This window comes from Gopherus evgoodei, chromosome 1 (genome assembly GCF_007399415.2).
Source record: "Gopherus evgoodei ecotype Sinaloan lineage chromosome 1, rGopEvg1_v1.p, whole genome shotgun sequence".
Taxonomy (NCBI): Eukaryota; Metazoa; Chordata; order Testudines; family Testudinidae; genus Gopherus; species Gopherus evgoodei.
The window spans coordinates 123,573,899-123,586,607 of NC_044322.1; the positions used below are offsets into that span (position 1 = coordinate 123,573,899).

The following is a 12,709-nucleotide window of genomic DNA, read 5'->3' on the forward strand; positions in this document are numbered from 1 at the left end:
AAAGTGTTTTCTTAATACTTGTGTGATGTGGTAATGTCTAGAGTTCAGTTGCATTTGGGCCCATTATTCTAGGAACTGTACAGACATAGAAAACAATCTGTGCCCCAAAGAGTTTGCATAGTCTCAAAGCTAAGCTCTTCTCCTTGTTACGAGGCTGTCTTTCTTAAGGCCTGCCAGCACAGTTTAAGGAGACTGGCCAACCTGAGTTTTGGAGGAAAAGGGAACAAAACTTTAGAAAGAACGCTCTTCAGTGGCAGCATGTAGCACTCCATCACACTAACTTTCTCTTCTCTAGCTATCTACCATGTGTAAAATGATGTTTTTCTTGAAAAGATTATTAACTTCCTTACTGAAGTCTTCAGTTTCAACATCTATTTTGGATAAATCACTTCTAAGATTTCCAGAGTGAGGAAGGATATTTTGGCAAGAGGCATTTCTGGATCTCAGCTCACTCGTGTCTATACCATTTTTCCTGCATTGTCTGTGTAACCTTCTAAAACTGCATAGAGGGAGGTTATTCCCTTTGGAAAAATAGGACATATTCTAAATCTGACTATATAAAGTTGCTTTCCTACTAGCTTTTAGAATTACTAACAGCTTGGCAAATGCTCAAAGGCTATCAGGCTGACACTAGATATAGTATGGAGTTGAATGCCAGGCTTTTGAAGTGACCTCATGTAAGAATATCATACACTTTCAAGTGTTTAAGTGATCAGCTACTGTAAGATGCCATTTTAACACATACACATGAGGGCAGAATGGAAGCTGTAACACTTAAATTTTCTTTACTCTTATGTAGCAAAAACTGTAACCTCAGTTATCTTGCAGTATAGCATTTGTTTCTCTCTAAGTTCACTTCTAAACCATAAGTTGTAATTGGCTGACAATTAGTCATTCTCTTAATTGAATGAAGAGTCCTGTTTTAATGAACTCCCTTTTTTTTAAAGGTGGCCCTCCTGAACCAGAGAGTAATGTCAGGAGACAGAGGCTATAAAGCTGACTTTGTGCCAGCCCAGCCAATGTTTGTCCACAGTCTCAATTAATAGAAAATCTGCATTTTTTTAATCTATAGACTATACAGTATAGAGTAACAGTTTCCTGCCTTGTGACGTTGCAGGCTAGAGAGGGATACATTTGTTAAAATTAACATATGCTAATCAAAATATTGTCCAAAGCTTCCTTGCCAGGGATCAGTCAGAGGTAGTGCAAGAAAAAGACAAAAGATGAAAAGCACAAAAACCCATGAGATGTAGGTATGCTGACCAGTATCTGTGATAGATTTCTATTTCAGCAGCACTTAGGGTACATTGTACAGTGTGCAAACTACTGTATAAAAACACTTGCAAAGGGATTGTGCGCTCTTTGTAAGACAATCCATAGACCAGGCAGAGAGAGGGAGGGAGGGAGGGAGAAGGAAAGATTGCCATTGCATTGTATAGCTGAGGCACTGAAGCATGTTCTCCCCAAGATCATACAGAAAATCTGTGGTAGAGTCAGGAATTGAATCCAGATCTTTTAATGAAGGCACTGGCAGACCATCCTTCTGCCTCCCATCATCTTGACAAAATCCCAGACAAAAGTCTCTTCTGGCCAGTTCCATGACCCTCAATCTCTGATTGATTGAATTTAGCTTGTTCTGGTTTCTCTGCTTGTTCTTAATACCAGGTATTGCTTTTGTCACTTTTAAAACTATTATGTTATGTGGTTTGTTTTTTTTCCCTAGGTTGATCCCAAAGACTACACGTTTTCTGGACTTAAGGATGAAACTGTGGGTCGTTTACCTGGAAAAGTTGCAGGGCAACAATTTGTCATTCAGGACTGTGAGAACTGTAATATCTACATTTTTGACCATTCTGCTACAATTACTATTGATGATTGTACAAGCTGCCGAATCTTTTTAGGACCCGTAAAAGGCAGTGTGTTTTTCCGTGACTGCAAAGATTGTAAATGCGTAGTGGCATGCCAACAGTTTCGCACCCGGGACTGCAGAAAGTTGGAAGTATTCTTGTGCTGTGCTACCCAACCCATTATTGAGTCATCCACAGGTATGAAATTTGGCTGTTTCCAGTACTACTATCCAGAGCTGGCTTTACAATTCAAAGATGCTGGACTGAGTATCTTCAATAACACATGGAGCAACATCCATGACTTTACACCAGTGTCAGGAGAAAACAATTGGAGTCTTCTACCTGAAGATGCCACAGTTCAGGATTATGTCCCCTTACCTACATCTGAGGAACTAAAAGTAATCAGAATTTCTACAGATACCATGAAGAGCATAATTCCAATAACCCGGGGTGGGAGGCAGAAGAGCAGTGAAGAATCATGTCTGGCAGTTTTCTTCGCTGGAGACTACACAACTGCAAATGCCAGAAAGTTAATTGATGAGGTAAGACACCTTTTTTCTGTTTCCAGCTTCTTGATTTTTCCATTTCATATATTTTGGAATAAATTGCAAATTCTCATAGCTTATTGAAGTGAAGATACTGAAGTTCAAACTGGCTTGCTTCTGGATGTCTACAAAAACACTTTTCAGTATCTAGTTTTGGTGTGTTGAAAAATGTGACACTATTACCCCCACACTTGTTTTTCATGATGCATTTTCTTGCATCGATTTGGGTATTTATAATGTACCCATAACTGCCATCAGAACATGAGCTGAGATTGTTCAATCTTATTCTGATGCCCATCGAACTTGAGGGATATATGGGAGCTCTAAAAGTTACTTTTAGAGTGACATTTTACATGCACAAGTAATTTATTTTTACATGGGTAAGAGTCCAGTTGGAAGCTTTCTTGAAAGTGTGGTTATAATATCTTTACATAGCTTCTCCGTACAGACAAGTTTTTTTCCTTTTTAGAACTAAAACCATAAACTTGTAGATGGCTTTAAAAAAACAAAAACCTGCAGTTATGGGTTAGAGAGGGGCCTGATCCAGGTTTGGTGTCCGCTGCAGCTAAAGAAACGCTAATGGGCAGTTTGCAAGTTGGGCAGTTACCTTCAATAGCATGTGTAGATGCTTAGCACATGTACACTTTTTTTTTTTAATTTGAAACTACTAGAAAAATCTTTAGTTTCAGGTAGGGGAATAGAATAGAAGCTAAGATTGGATGGAATGAAAAATGAAATGAATGAAATTGGATGAATGGAATAAAAAGAACAATCAGAAGAAACTGCTTTCCCTTTGTAAACTAGGGAAGAAGAGAATAAATTGAGAAGTTTGCCTTGTGGTTTAATATTCAGAGAGGAAAACATGTATTATACTCCCATGTACTTTTATTTAGACTTCTGCTTTCAGAAAAGCCAAACATCTGTCCTCACTATATATCAGTGATATTAACAGCTGTTTTTAACATGGGTACACTTGTTTATTAATAGATGACTGGCAAAGGCTTTTTGTTGGTTCAGACTAAGGAAGTTTCAATGAAAGCAGAGGATGCTCAAAGAGTGTTCCAGCAGAGTGCATCTGACTTCATCCCTTTGCTTGAAAAAGGTAAGGCTTCTTAAAATATCTCTTAAGTTCTCTTCTCTTCTTCTCCCTCCCCCCACCTTCTGACATGTAAAACTCAGTTTCTAGTCCATCTTAGTGTGTTCCCTCTGGCTGTAGATAATCCTTCAAAAGAAGGGGGGAAATAGCTTGAGCTGTCGGAGCAGTACAATCTCTAGCTCACAGAAATCAATGGGAGGTCTTTCTATTTTCTTCAGTAGGCTTTGGATCAGGCCCCGAATGAAGTGGTGAATTCCTTCCTGATCCCTCCAGGCAATGCTCCAAAGGGGATCTAACCCAGTGTGGTTGCCTTCTAGTGACAGGACCACATGGGTCTAAGGCTATGGTACCTAAACATCTAACAGGACTCGTTCTCTTAGCTTAGGAAATAAATTCATGCTTTTAGATCCAGATCTTGCATGTTCAATCCCTGCTGCTGGCAAAGCACAAAGGTGTTGTGTTAAATCTGTAAATCAAAAAGAAAAAAGCTAGAACTTGGCATGGCAGACCAAAATAGAATCCCAGTTTGTCATTAGCCATGATTCGCTACCGTTAAAGGGTTTAAAACTGAAGAGAGTGCTGTTGAAGACCACTAGCTTCAAAGTTAGTGCTTGTATTTGTAAGTGGTGAAGTAGTCCCATTGTATATATTCTTTGGAGAAATCAAATACAGCCATAGTGAGCAGTTAAGCATAGATTTTAGTATTCATAATGCTTAGCATACAAACAGCTTTGTTTTCTGCTAAGATAGAATAGCAAAAGCTAAATCGCAATGTCTGTAGGACTGGGTCCCAATCCTAATGAACTTTGAGCCATCTCGCAGCTGTCCATCAGTCAGTACTGAGACTCTTATTCATGCTATAAGACTTTCATTCATTTTTTTGGTCCTTTTATGACCAACTGCTTTTCAAGAAATTCAGCTGGAAATCTGCGTTCAGTTATTTCTACAGGAGCTGTTTTTCAAATATGGAATTGCCAATATGTTTTTCCTTTGTACACTTTTTTCCCCAGACAACTTTTGTATTTTCACAGCTCCATTACTAATCCTTATCCTGAAGGATGATGGTTGCAATAGGAACTCTGAGGCTTTATGTGAACAAAACTCAGGGCTCTGAAAGGGATAAAGAAAATGGCAAGTCTTTAATGTTCCATTTAAGATGGAAATCTAAAAAACATTATTACAGGTGAAACTCTTTGTAGGTCCTGTTGTTGCTTTGGAGTTTAATGGAGATGGTGCCGTAGAAGGATGTCGAAGCATTATAAATGATGTCTTCAGTGGAACCAAGGTGAGCTATGTTTTCTCTTGAGGAAATTATTACTATGACCAGAATCTGCCTGAAAAATATTTCATGATCTAGAAACCTTATTTTTCATTTGCTAAGGTTGTGACAGCCAGCAAGACCTGAAAACCATCTGTCTTTCAATTTTTTGAAACTCGCACAGAGCTTAATTTACTCCAAAGAAAAGTACACTTGCCAGTGGGAAGTAGGAAACTTTCCCTGCCAAGTGAAGAGGGGATGCTAAATCATCAATTTCTGAAGAACTTAAGCTTTCTATTTAAAACTTGTGGCTGCAAAAATAACTTACCTAATGTACAGTAAGGCAGGGCTGTGTTCTGAGACTTACAATGTAGACCACACTGGAGCAATCTGCTCTTAATTCTTGGCTGAGAAGTAGGATGAGACTGCTGTTTTTTCTCAAGTGATCAGTAGATATCTTTCAAGGTTCTACTGTATTTGTAAGACAGTCATGGTGGTGAGCTAAAGATGTACCAAGGTTTTTCCCTATAGTTAACTTTCTCACACCACGTTGCCATTTTTCAGATAGCTTCCTCTTCATTTGTTCTAATAGCGCTTTCCCTGGGATAGTATTTGTAGTTTGTCTGAGTTCTTATACACGAACATTTCAAAGGAGATGCATCATATGATGCAGCAAGAAAATGGATAATATCGCAATAACCTTTAATCTGTTCACTTAGCTTTTTTTATACCTCTTTGGGGCATACATTAAGCTAAAGGTATGTCTATACTGCAAACCTAAGTCAACCTATATTAGGTTGACTTACAACCACTGCAGTAATATGCATGTTCACACTACCCTCCGTGGGTTAGTGTTGTGCATCCTCACAAGGAGTGCTTCCACTGAGCTAAGATGGGCAGTGTGGGGAGCTGAGAGCCTGGTCTCTCAGCTGCTGCCCCACAGGTTCCTGGTGGGTGTCCCCAACCCCTATTCCCCACTAGGAACCAGGGGAAGACACCTGGGGCTTCCTGTCCCTGGGGAGTGGGGTTCAGCTGCCCTGACTTCTTGGGCAGGGGGAGGGGGCCTGCCTGGCTCCCAGCCTGGGGGCAGGAGCAGCAAGGGGGAAGCTGCTGGGGCTGCTTGCCCCAGCTAGGAGCAGGATCCAGCTGCTCAGCTCTCCAGGGAGTTGGGGACAGCTAAGCTCTAGCTGGCCTGATTTCTTGTCAGTTTCATGGCTCCTGCCCTGAAATTGACAAGACAGCCAAAATTGGATGTAAGGGATGTAATGTTTACACAGGCACTGTGATGCCTCTTGTGGAGGTGGAGTAGTTATATTGGTGGTGTAGGGCACTTGCATGGACAGGAGGAAATCTGTAGTGTAGACACAGACACAATTAGGTTGACATAAGGTCGCTTCTGTAGACCTAACTGTGTTGTGTACACCAGCCCTGAGGTGCCCCAAACTACTACTTAGCTTCCCTCAAAAGAACAACTCCTTGATTTATTCAGTTTGCCTAGTCTTTTGTTAGCGGCCTTTAAGTTGTTTTATCGTGAGAAGAGGCCAACTTTTCAAGATGGTTTTTCTTTATCCATTGTCATGAGCAATGTGTTCTCTAATTTTTTTCCATCAGTGTGTGGAATGAATTTTATGTGCACCAATATCAAGGTAATGTGTGGATGTGCGCCACCAGTAGAAACAAACCTGCATATAATTTTTTTTAAAAAGTTACCATAGGAATAATTACTCCAGCCAGGACAGGTTGGGCATTTTAGAACTCACTATTCAAAGAATTAAATTTAAGCATAAAAAAACAAAATTATGAAATGCACTGACTAGTCAAAACACGAAAATAACACTTTGGAAGAATAAAATTACAGAGACTGTGTGCACTGCAGGAAGTACCAAGAAGTAACACAAGTATGTGTTGGGACGGGTGTGTGTGTGTGTGTGTGTGTGTGGGGGGGGTGCTGTCTCTTTAAGCACAGTGGCACTCTCCAGAAGGCTCGCTCAGACCTCAGCAGCTCCATCCTGCTCGTGAGGTCTGTCCCCCACCATCCTCACTCTGCAGAGATGGGATACATGGGTGGGGGTGGGAAGGGGGATACCCTGACACCAGCGCCCCCCTCCACTCTGCACAGCAAGCAGGAGGGTCCTGGGAACAGCTGGCCAGGGGCTCCAAGGCAGAGGGCAGGAGCAATGTGGCCGCAAAGCAGTAGCGGGAGGGGCACGTGAACACCACCAAATGTGCATGGCACTTCATTGATTCTTGGGTGGCTGCACGACTTAGAGGGAACATAGGTCATGAGATCAACCATAGCATAGCCAGGCCTAAAACCAAACCAACATAGGTCAATGAGACTAGAGAAATCCAGATAGTTCTGATGTAGCCTTGCTACAACTTTATTGACTTTACCCAAAGAGGAAGATGTCTCATGAATTTCTTAGCATACAGTTGCTTGAGCAGTGGTCTAAAAATTGCTTCTTTGAGATGCTGGCATGCTTTTCTCAGGAAATGAGTAAGTTGGTTGGCTATTTCCAGTTCCTTATTCTAGGTTAACAGTTCCTTATTCAAAGGCTGAAGTTGTTTCAGTTACCATTATCAAATTTGTTTTTTATACTTTCCATATCATTTTTAGAAGTGACAATGGCATGTCATGATGTTGGGTGTGGCCATGGACAGAGTATTAAAGTCCCCTTCCCCAACACTGTGTATTGTTCAAATTCTGATTACCTAGCTAATGTAACATGTACAGATGAGACAACCTCTGGACTACCCTCAAGTAGCATGTCTGCCATCATTTCCAGTCCTAAATTGGAAATGACACCCTGCTTTCTCACTTAAAGCTGATTTCTACACACAGCACTCTTCCCTTGCAGACTTCGTGCCCTCATCCATGTGCAAATGCTTGTTGTTTTGAATAAGTAACTGGAACATTGGGTTATCTGAGAAATATTTTTGTTTTCACACAGTCCAAAGACCATTTACATAATAAAACAAGCATTTGCGTAATGAGATTTTTTCCATAATTTAACTTTTAAAATGCATATTATGAAATATATTTCATGTCACTTTTAGTAGGAAACATAACTTTTTAATTATGGAAATAACCAACTTCAGACTTGTTTTTGCAAGGAGATATTATCCACTTCAGAAATGGTTCTAGCACCACTCTGCTGGACTTCACCAACCAGCTGGGGCATGGATCAGTTTACATCTTTTGCTCAGGGGTATGCAGAATGTGCCACTGACTGAAACTCTATCCGGGAAAACTCACCACCTCCATACACCAATCTAATACCATGGAGAGCATGCTTGGATTCTAAACAGGCTATTTTATCTGCTAGATTTGAAGAGTGCTGTTAGAAATGCTTAATTTGGTCACTTGGGTGTAAACAACTGTGACTAACTAGATTCTTCACCTGAAACAACTCTGGTCACCACTCTGGATGTCGATGGGGAGAAAAAGCAATTCACTAGTTGCACAGCCACAGTTCACACTTACAAAAACTGGTAAGTGGTCTGACTTTAGACTGAAATTTCTGCCATAGTGGCATTATTAACTTCTTCCAGTGTGAACTGTTAAGGTATTGGACTTCACTCAGTTCAGTTACTGGCTCTACCATAGGCTTCCTTTGTGGTGATGGACAGACAATCTCTCTATCGAAGATTGCCATTTTACAGATGGGGGCGTTATACTGCTCCACAGTCCTTTGTCTTGATACAAAGCTTTTGCAGTCTGTCTGAAAACCATGATGTCCTGTGAGGACACGTGTGCGTGGGAAAACTGTCTTTAAAGAGCCATTGTATTCATGGCTAAAAATGGATCATGATATCCAACTAAAGCATTAATAGATCTATTAGATATTAATCCTTATTGGGTGTCGGAGGGCTCTGCATTTCACTGGGCTCTGAAAGTGGATCATCAAAACAGGCCTTTTGCTCTGACAGGAGAGGTGTTTATCCTGATATCAAAATGAAGGAGGGTAGTGGTTGGCCCAATACAAGGACACACACCCTTCTCTCCTATCTCATCTCAAAGCTAAGATCAGGAGCTAGAGTTCAGCTTGATGTTAGCTGGGACAGTGTTATGTTTTGGTATGGTGATCCTGAGATGTTGAGCTTACATGATCACCAAGAACTATCGCTCTAACCTTGATGCCTTGGATAACTCCGCTAACTGAAGTACTCAGTCACTGGACATTGTCTTCCAACCCAAAGCTGAATTTTAGAGAGTCTGTTTTATACATCCCAGGGGGAAGTTAAGATGCATCTAAATGACAAACTTGCTTTTTAAGGCTAGATATAAACTGCCAAACAATATCCCTGATAACTTACATTGCATTGTTTTAGATGTATCTTGGCTGCCTGATGGATGCAGGCAGGCCTAGTTAATTTACTAAAATCAATATTTTTTCAACTATTTTCAAGGACACTTACTTTGCACAATAGGAGTTTTTAAAAATTTTAAATATTAAACAATTTGGATTTTGGCAAAAAGTGGAAGCCACTTTTGCTGAGAGAGTACTTCTGAAATTTTGAAAATATACCTGAGGAGGTATATGTGGGAGAAAGAGAGAAATGCCTTTTTCAGTTTTGTGTGTGGCTTGGAAGGGAGGGGAAAGTGGTGGAGTACTTGCTCTGCTTCCTTAAGTGAGTTTGATAGTACCTAACAGCTTTTCTTCCCCCTACAGGATGATGGTTGAAGTGACTTTTTAAACAGTCTAGTCTAAAATTTTAAAACTGTTTTAGGATTGACTGCTTAAACAGGAGCTATTTTCTATAAGGGAAAGCTAGTTTTGCTTGACAAATGGAAGTCTCCAATTTCTTTACTCCATATACTGAGTCCTGAAACTATTTATTTTGATTTCCTTTAAAAAATGAATTGCCTTTGTTATATGAATAAATCTCTAGAAATACAAACATTTCTGTAATGTAAGGCAGAGATGACTTGCATTTGTATATATCATTGACAAGTAATTACTTCCTCGTTTAAAATATATAGGTTTTTGTATCAGTGAACAAAGCATCGGCCTCTCAAGATGTAGACAGCTTCTACAACTTTGCTGACATGCAGATGGCAATGTGAAATGTGACTTGAAGATGTTCTTCTGCATCGCCTGTCTCAGCACTTGGATATAGCTTTGGTTTGACTGTGTGTAATGCTGCATTAGCAACAAAAGGTGGTTTTGGTTTTTTTTCTGATTGACCTTTGTATTGCATACGTTTTTATAAAAGGAACTGGTTAAATTTAATACTGCATCATGTGAATTACAACTAACAATGTAGCATCACATGTACATGTGATACGTACCACGTAAGAAACAACACAATTTCTAGTAATTTATGATTATAGTGAAATTAATTATATATTCTGATGTGAACATTCCTCATCTTTTAATTTGTAGGATTTTTAGAAAGTGGGTACTATGCAGCCCACATTTTATGTATTTGTAAAAAAAATGTAATTTCTTAACTGAAATGCACTGCTGCTGGTATGTGTCAATGGTACGTTAGAGAAATTAACTTGTAGAATTCACGGTACTTTCCCATATGCAAAATTATCTTAATCAGGAAAAATGTCATTCCTAACTAATCTAAAGTTTCTTAAATTGTTTTCTCTTTTAAATAGCATGCTTTCACAGTTGACTTTACTCTGCTTCAGTCTTTGTATTCATAAAAATATTAATTGCACCAAGTGTTCTATACCAGATAGTCTTAAATGTTAATATACTATACTAACATTAATTTTAATTATATTAAAAATAGTGTAAGAGCCTGGGAGCTATGCTGCAGATGCTTTATGCCCTCATCCCCACCCTTCCAGATTGCTATTTAGGAAGGTCTCCAGTGGTGTATGGCTCCTGCCTTGTCCCTCTTTTGGGCTAGTGTAGAAGATAAGCCTGAGGCTTCCTTACAACCCAGCTACCATAATGGGTCTCTGGCAACTGCCATTGTTTAGACCACACCACAGCCTAGAATCAGGGGGAGTTTTTTAAAGCAGTGTTTGGATGCATGCACCTCTGAGTGTGCTCCTCCATCATGATGAAGGATATGGACACACAGTCTCTGGTGGCTGCAGATAATTGACTGTAAAACTAACATTAGTCTGTTACTTCTAGAAACAGACCAAGAAAGCATTAATTTTGAGACTAAAGGAATATAAATTTAACTATAGCTGTCTGATTTCTAGGCTTTTTTTAAAAATAGATGAGCTATATAGTATTCCTGGTGGCATTTACTGGATACATCATTTCAACATAATGTTCACTACATTTAATGCATACACATGAGAATATTGGATCCTCAACATGCAGATTGAGCTTCTGCAAGGTTTTACAAGAGTTCAGTTTAAGGTTCCATAGGCCCTCTGTTCAGATAATGAAGCTAAATTTCTGCTATGTCACAAATTTACTGGACTTACCAACTGACTGCTCTCATATCATATGAGGTGCAAACCCACAGCTCTTCAGATTAGATGTGACTTGCTGGGGTAAACAAACTTCCCAGTACCATTTAATGTAAAATGCATGTTGTGATTTCCTTTTTAAAAAAAAAAACAACTCATTGACTTCATATAGTCTGGTAATTTATCCTCCAGCCACCTTGCAAATAGAGCAGTAAATGACTATATTGATAGTTGGTCAGTGCTGTGGCTTCAGAATGCCAAAGGAGGCTGGTTTGAAATACTTTGAGATTGGGTGAAGGAAAGAAAGAGGTATGTCTGTCTGCATTACTCCCAGCCTTTGCAAGGTCCATAATGTAAATAAGAGTATATGTAGGTTCTGAAGTCTGCCATTTTGCTGTCACTAGATAAATGCATGCTCTTAACTCCACTTCTTTTTTTTATAGAAGGAAGGTGCACAAATTGAAAGGAAACTTGCTCCTTCTCTAGAGATAATTTTATCTTATGAGCTGACTAATTTGCAAACTAGTACTAGTTGGTAGTAGAAATTAGTACATTTTTCTATTTGGAAGTGGTCATTCAAATTTTCATTCCAGTACACTGCATCTGCCTTGCTGAAATTTGGGTGGAGGGTAAACATTATTTCAGGAAATGGAGTGGAAATAATACTGAACAGGCAACAGATCTGTTTGTCCTGTTGTATGTTTCTGTCCTGACACTGTTATAGAATCCTGCATGTTATATATTTCAAACCTGTCTTCATGTAATGAAGTGTCTAAATATAATTGGGCATCCTATTCTTAAACCCTTTTGTCATCAGTAAATTAAGCCATGTTCTATATGTAAATGAGGATTTAGTCATCTTTTCTCCCCCCCCCCACTTGTAACAATTTCTGCTTGTTAATCAGGCTGAAGTTCTGTTTTTAATTGTCTCTACAGCAATGAGTAACTATTTCTGCATTAACTTTCATATGACAAACAGATTTAGTATTGGTAGTTTTTGTATGTAATTTGTCTAGTAGTTGTGAAATGTGACTTACAATAAAAATTGTTCAAAATAAACAGTTCATTTCATAAGAATTTAAAATACTCTATGCTGTAGTAGCCAAAACTGTATTTTAAAAATAACTGATATAGTAGTTAAAGGGGAATTTTAAACTGTCAAATGTACTACTTAATGGAAAAAGCACTGAGCTGTTTTTTTGTAGTCATCAGCTTATCTTTTAAGATGAGTTTTTTTTTTGTTTTATCCAACCATTTATTTAGTAAATATAGAAATTTGTTTCTACTGAGGAACAGTAGGTAAGCTGGGGAAAACATGAGAATGGCTATACTGGGTCAGACCATTGATCCATTTAGCCCAGTATTCTGTCTTCCAACAGTGGCCAATGCCAAGTGCTTCAGAGGGAATGAACAGAACAAGCAATTATCAAGTGATCCATCACCTGTCACCCATTTCCAGCTTCTGGGAAACAGAGGCTAGGGGACACTTCAGAGCATGGTTTTGCATCCCTGTCTATCCTGGCTAATAGCTATCGATGGACGATCTTCCATGAGTGTATAGAGTAAGGGGTGTGT

At 39.2% G+C, this 12,709-nt stretch overlaps 1 protein-coding gene across 1 annotated transcript in view; it reads left to right on the top strand.

The window, feature by feature from the left end:
* Positions 1-12,195, top strand: part of RP2 (RP2 activator of ARL3 GTPase) — a 30,982-nt gene extending 18,787 nt beyond the window's left edge. The window contains exons 2-5 of the mRNA XM_030571407.1: positions 1,724-2,389; positions 3,380-3,494; positions 4,688-4,773; positions 9,731-12,195. Of these exons, the coding sequence (XP_030427267.1) occupies positions 1,724-2,389; positions 3,380-3,494; positions 4,688-4,773; positions 9,731-9,814 (951 nt within the window). The 3' untranslated portion in view covers positions 9,815-12,195. The remainder of the gene's footprint in view (positions 1-1,723; positions 2,390-3,379; positions 3,495-4,687; positions 4,774-9,730) is intronic.
* The last annotated feature ends 514 nt before the right edge of the window (positions 12,196-12,709 follow it).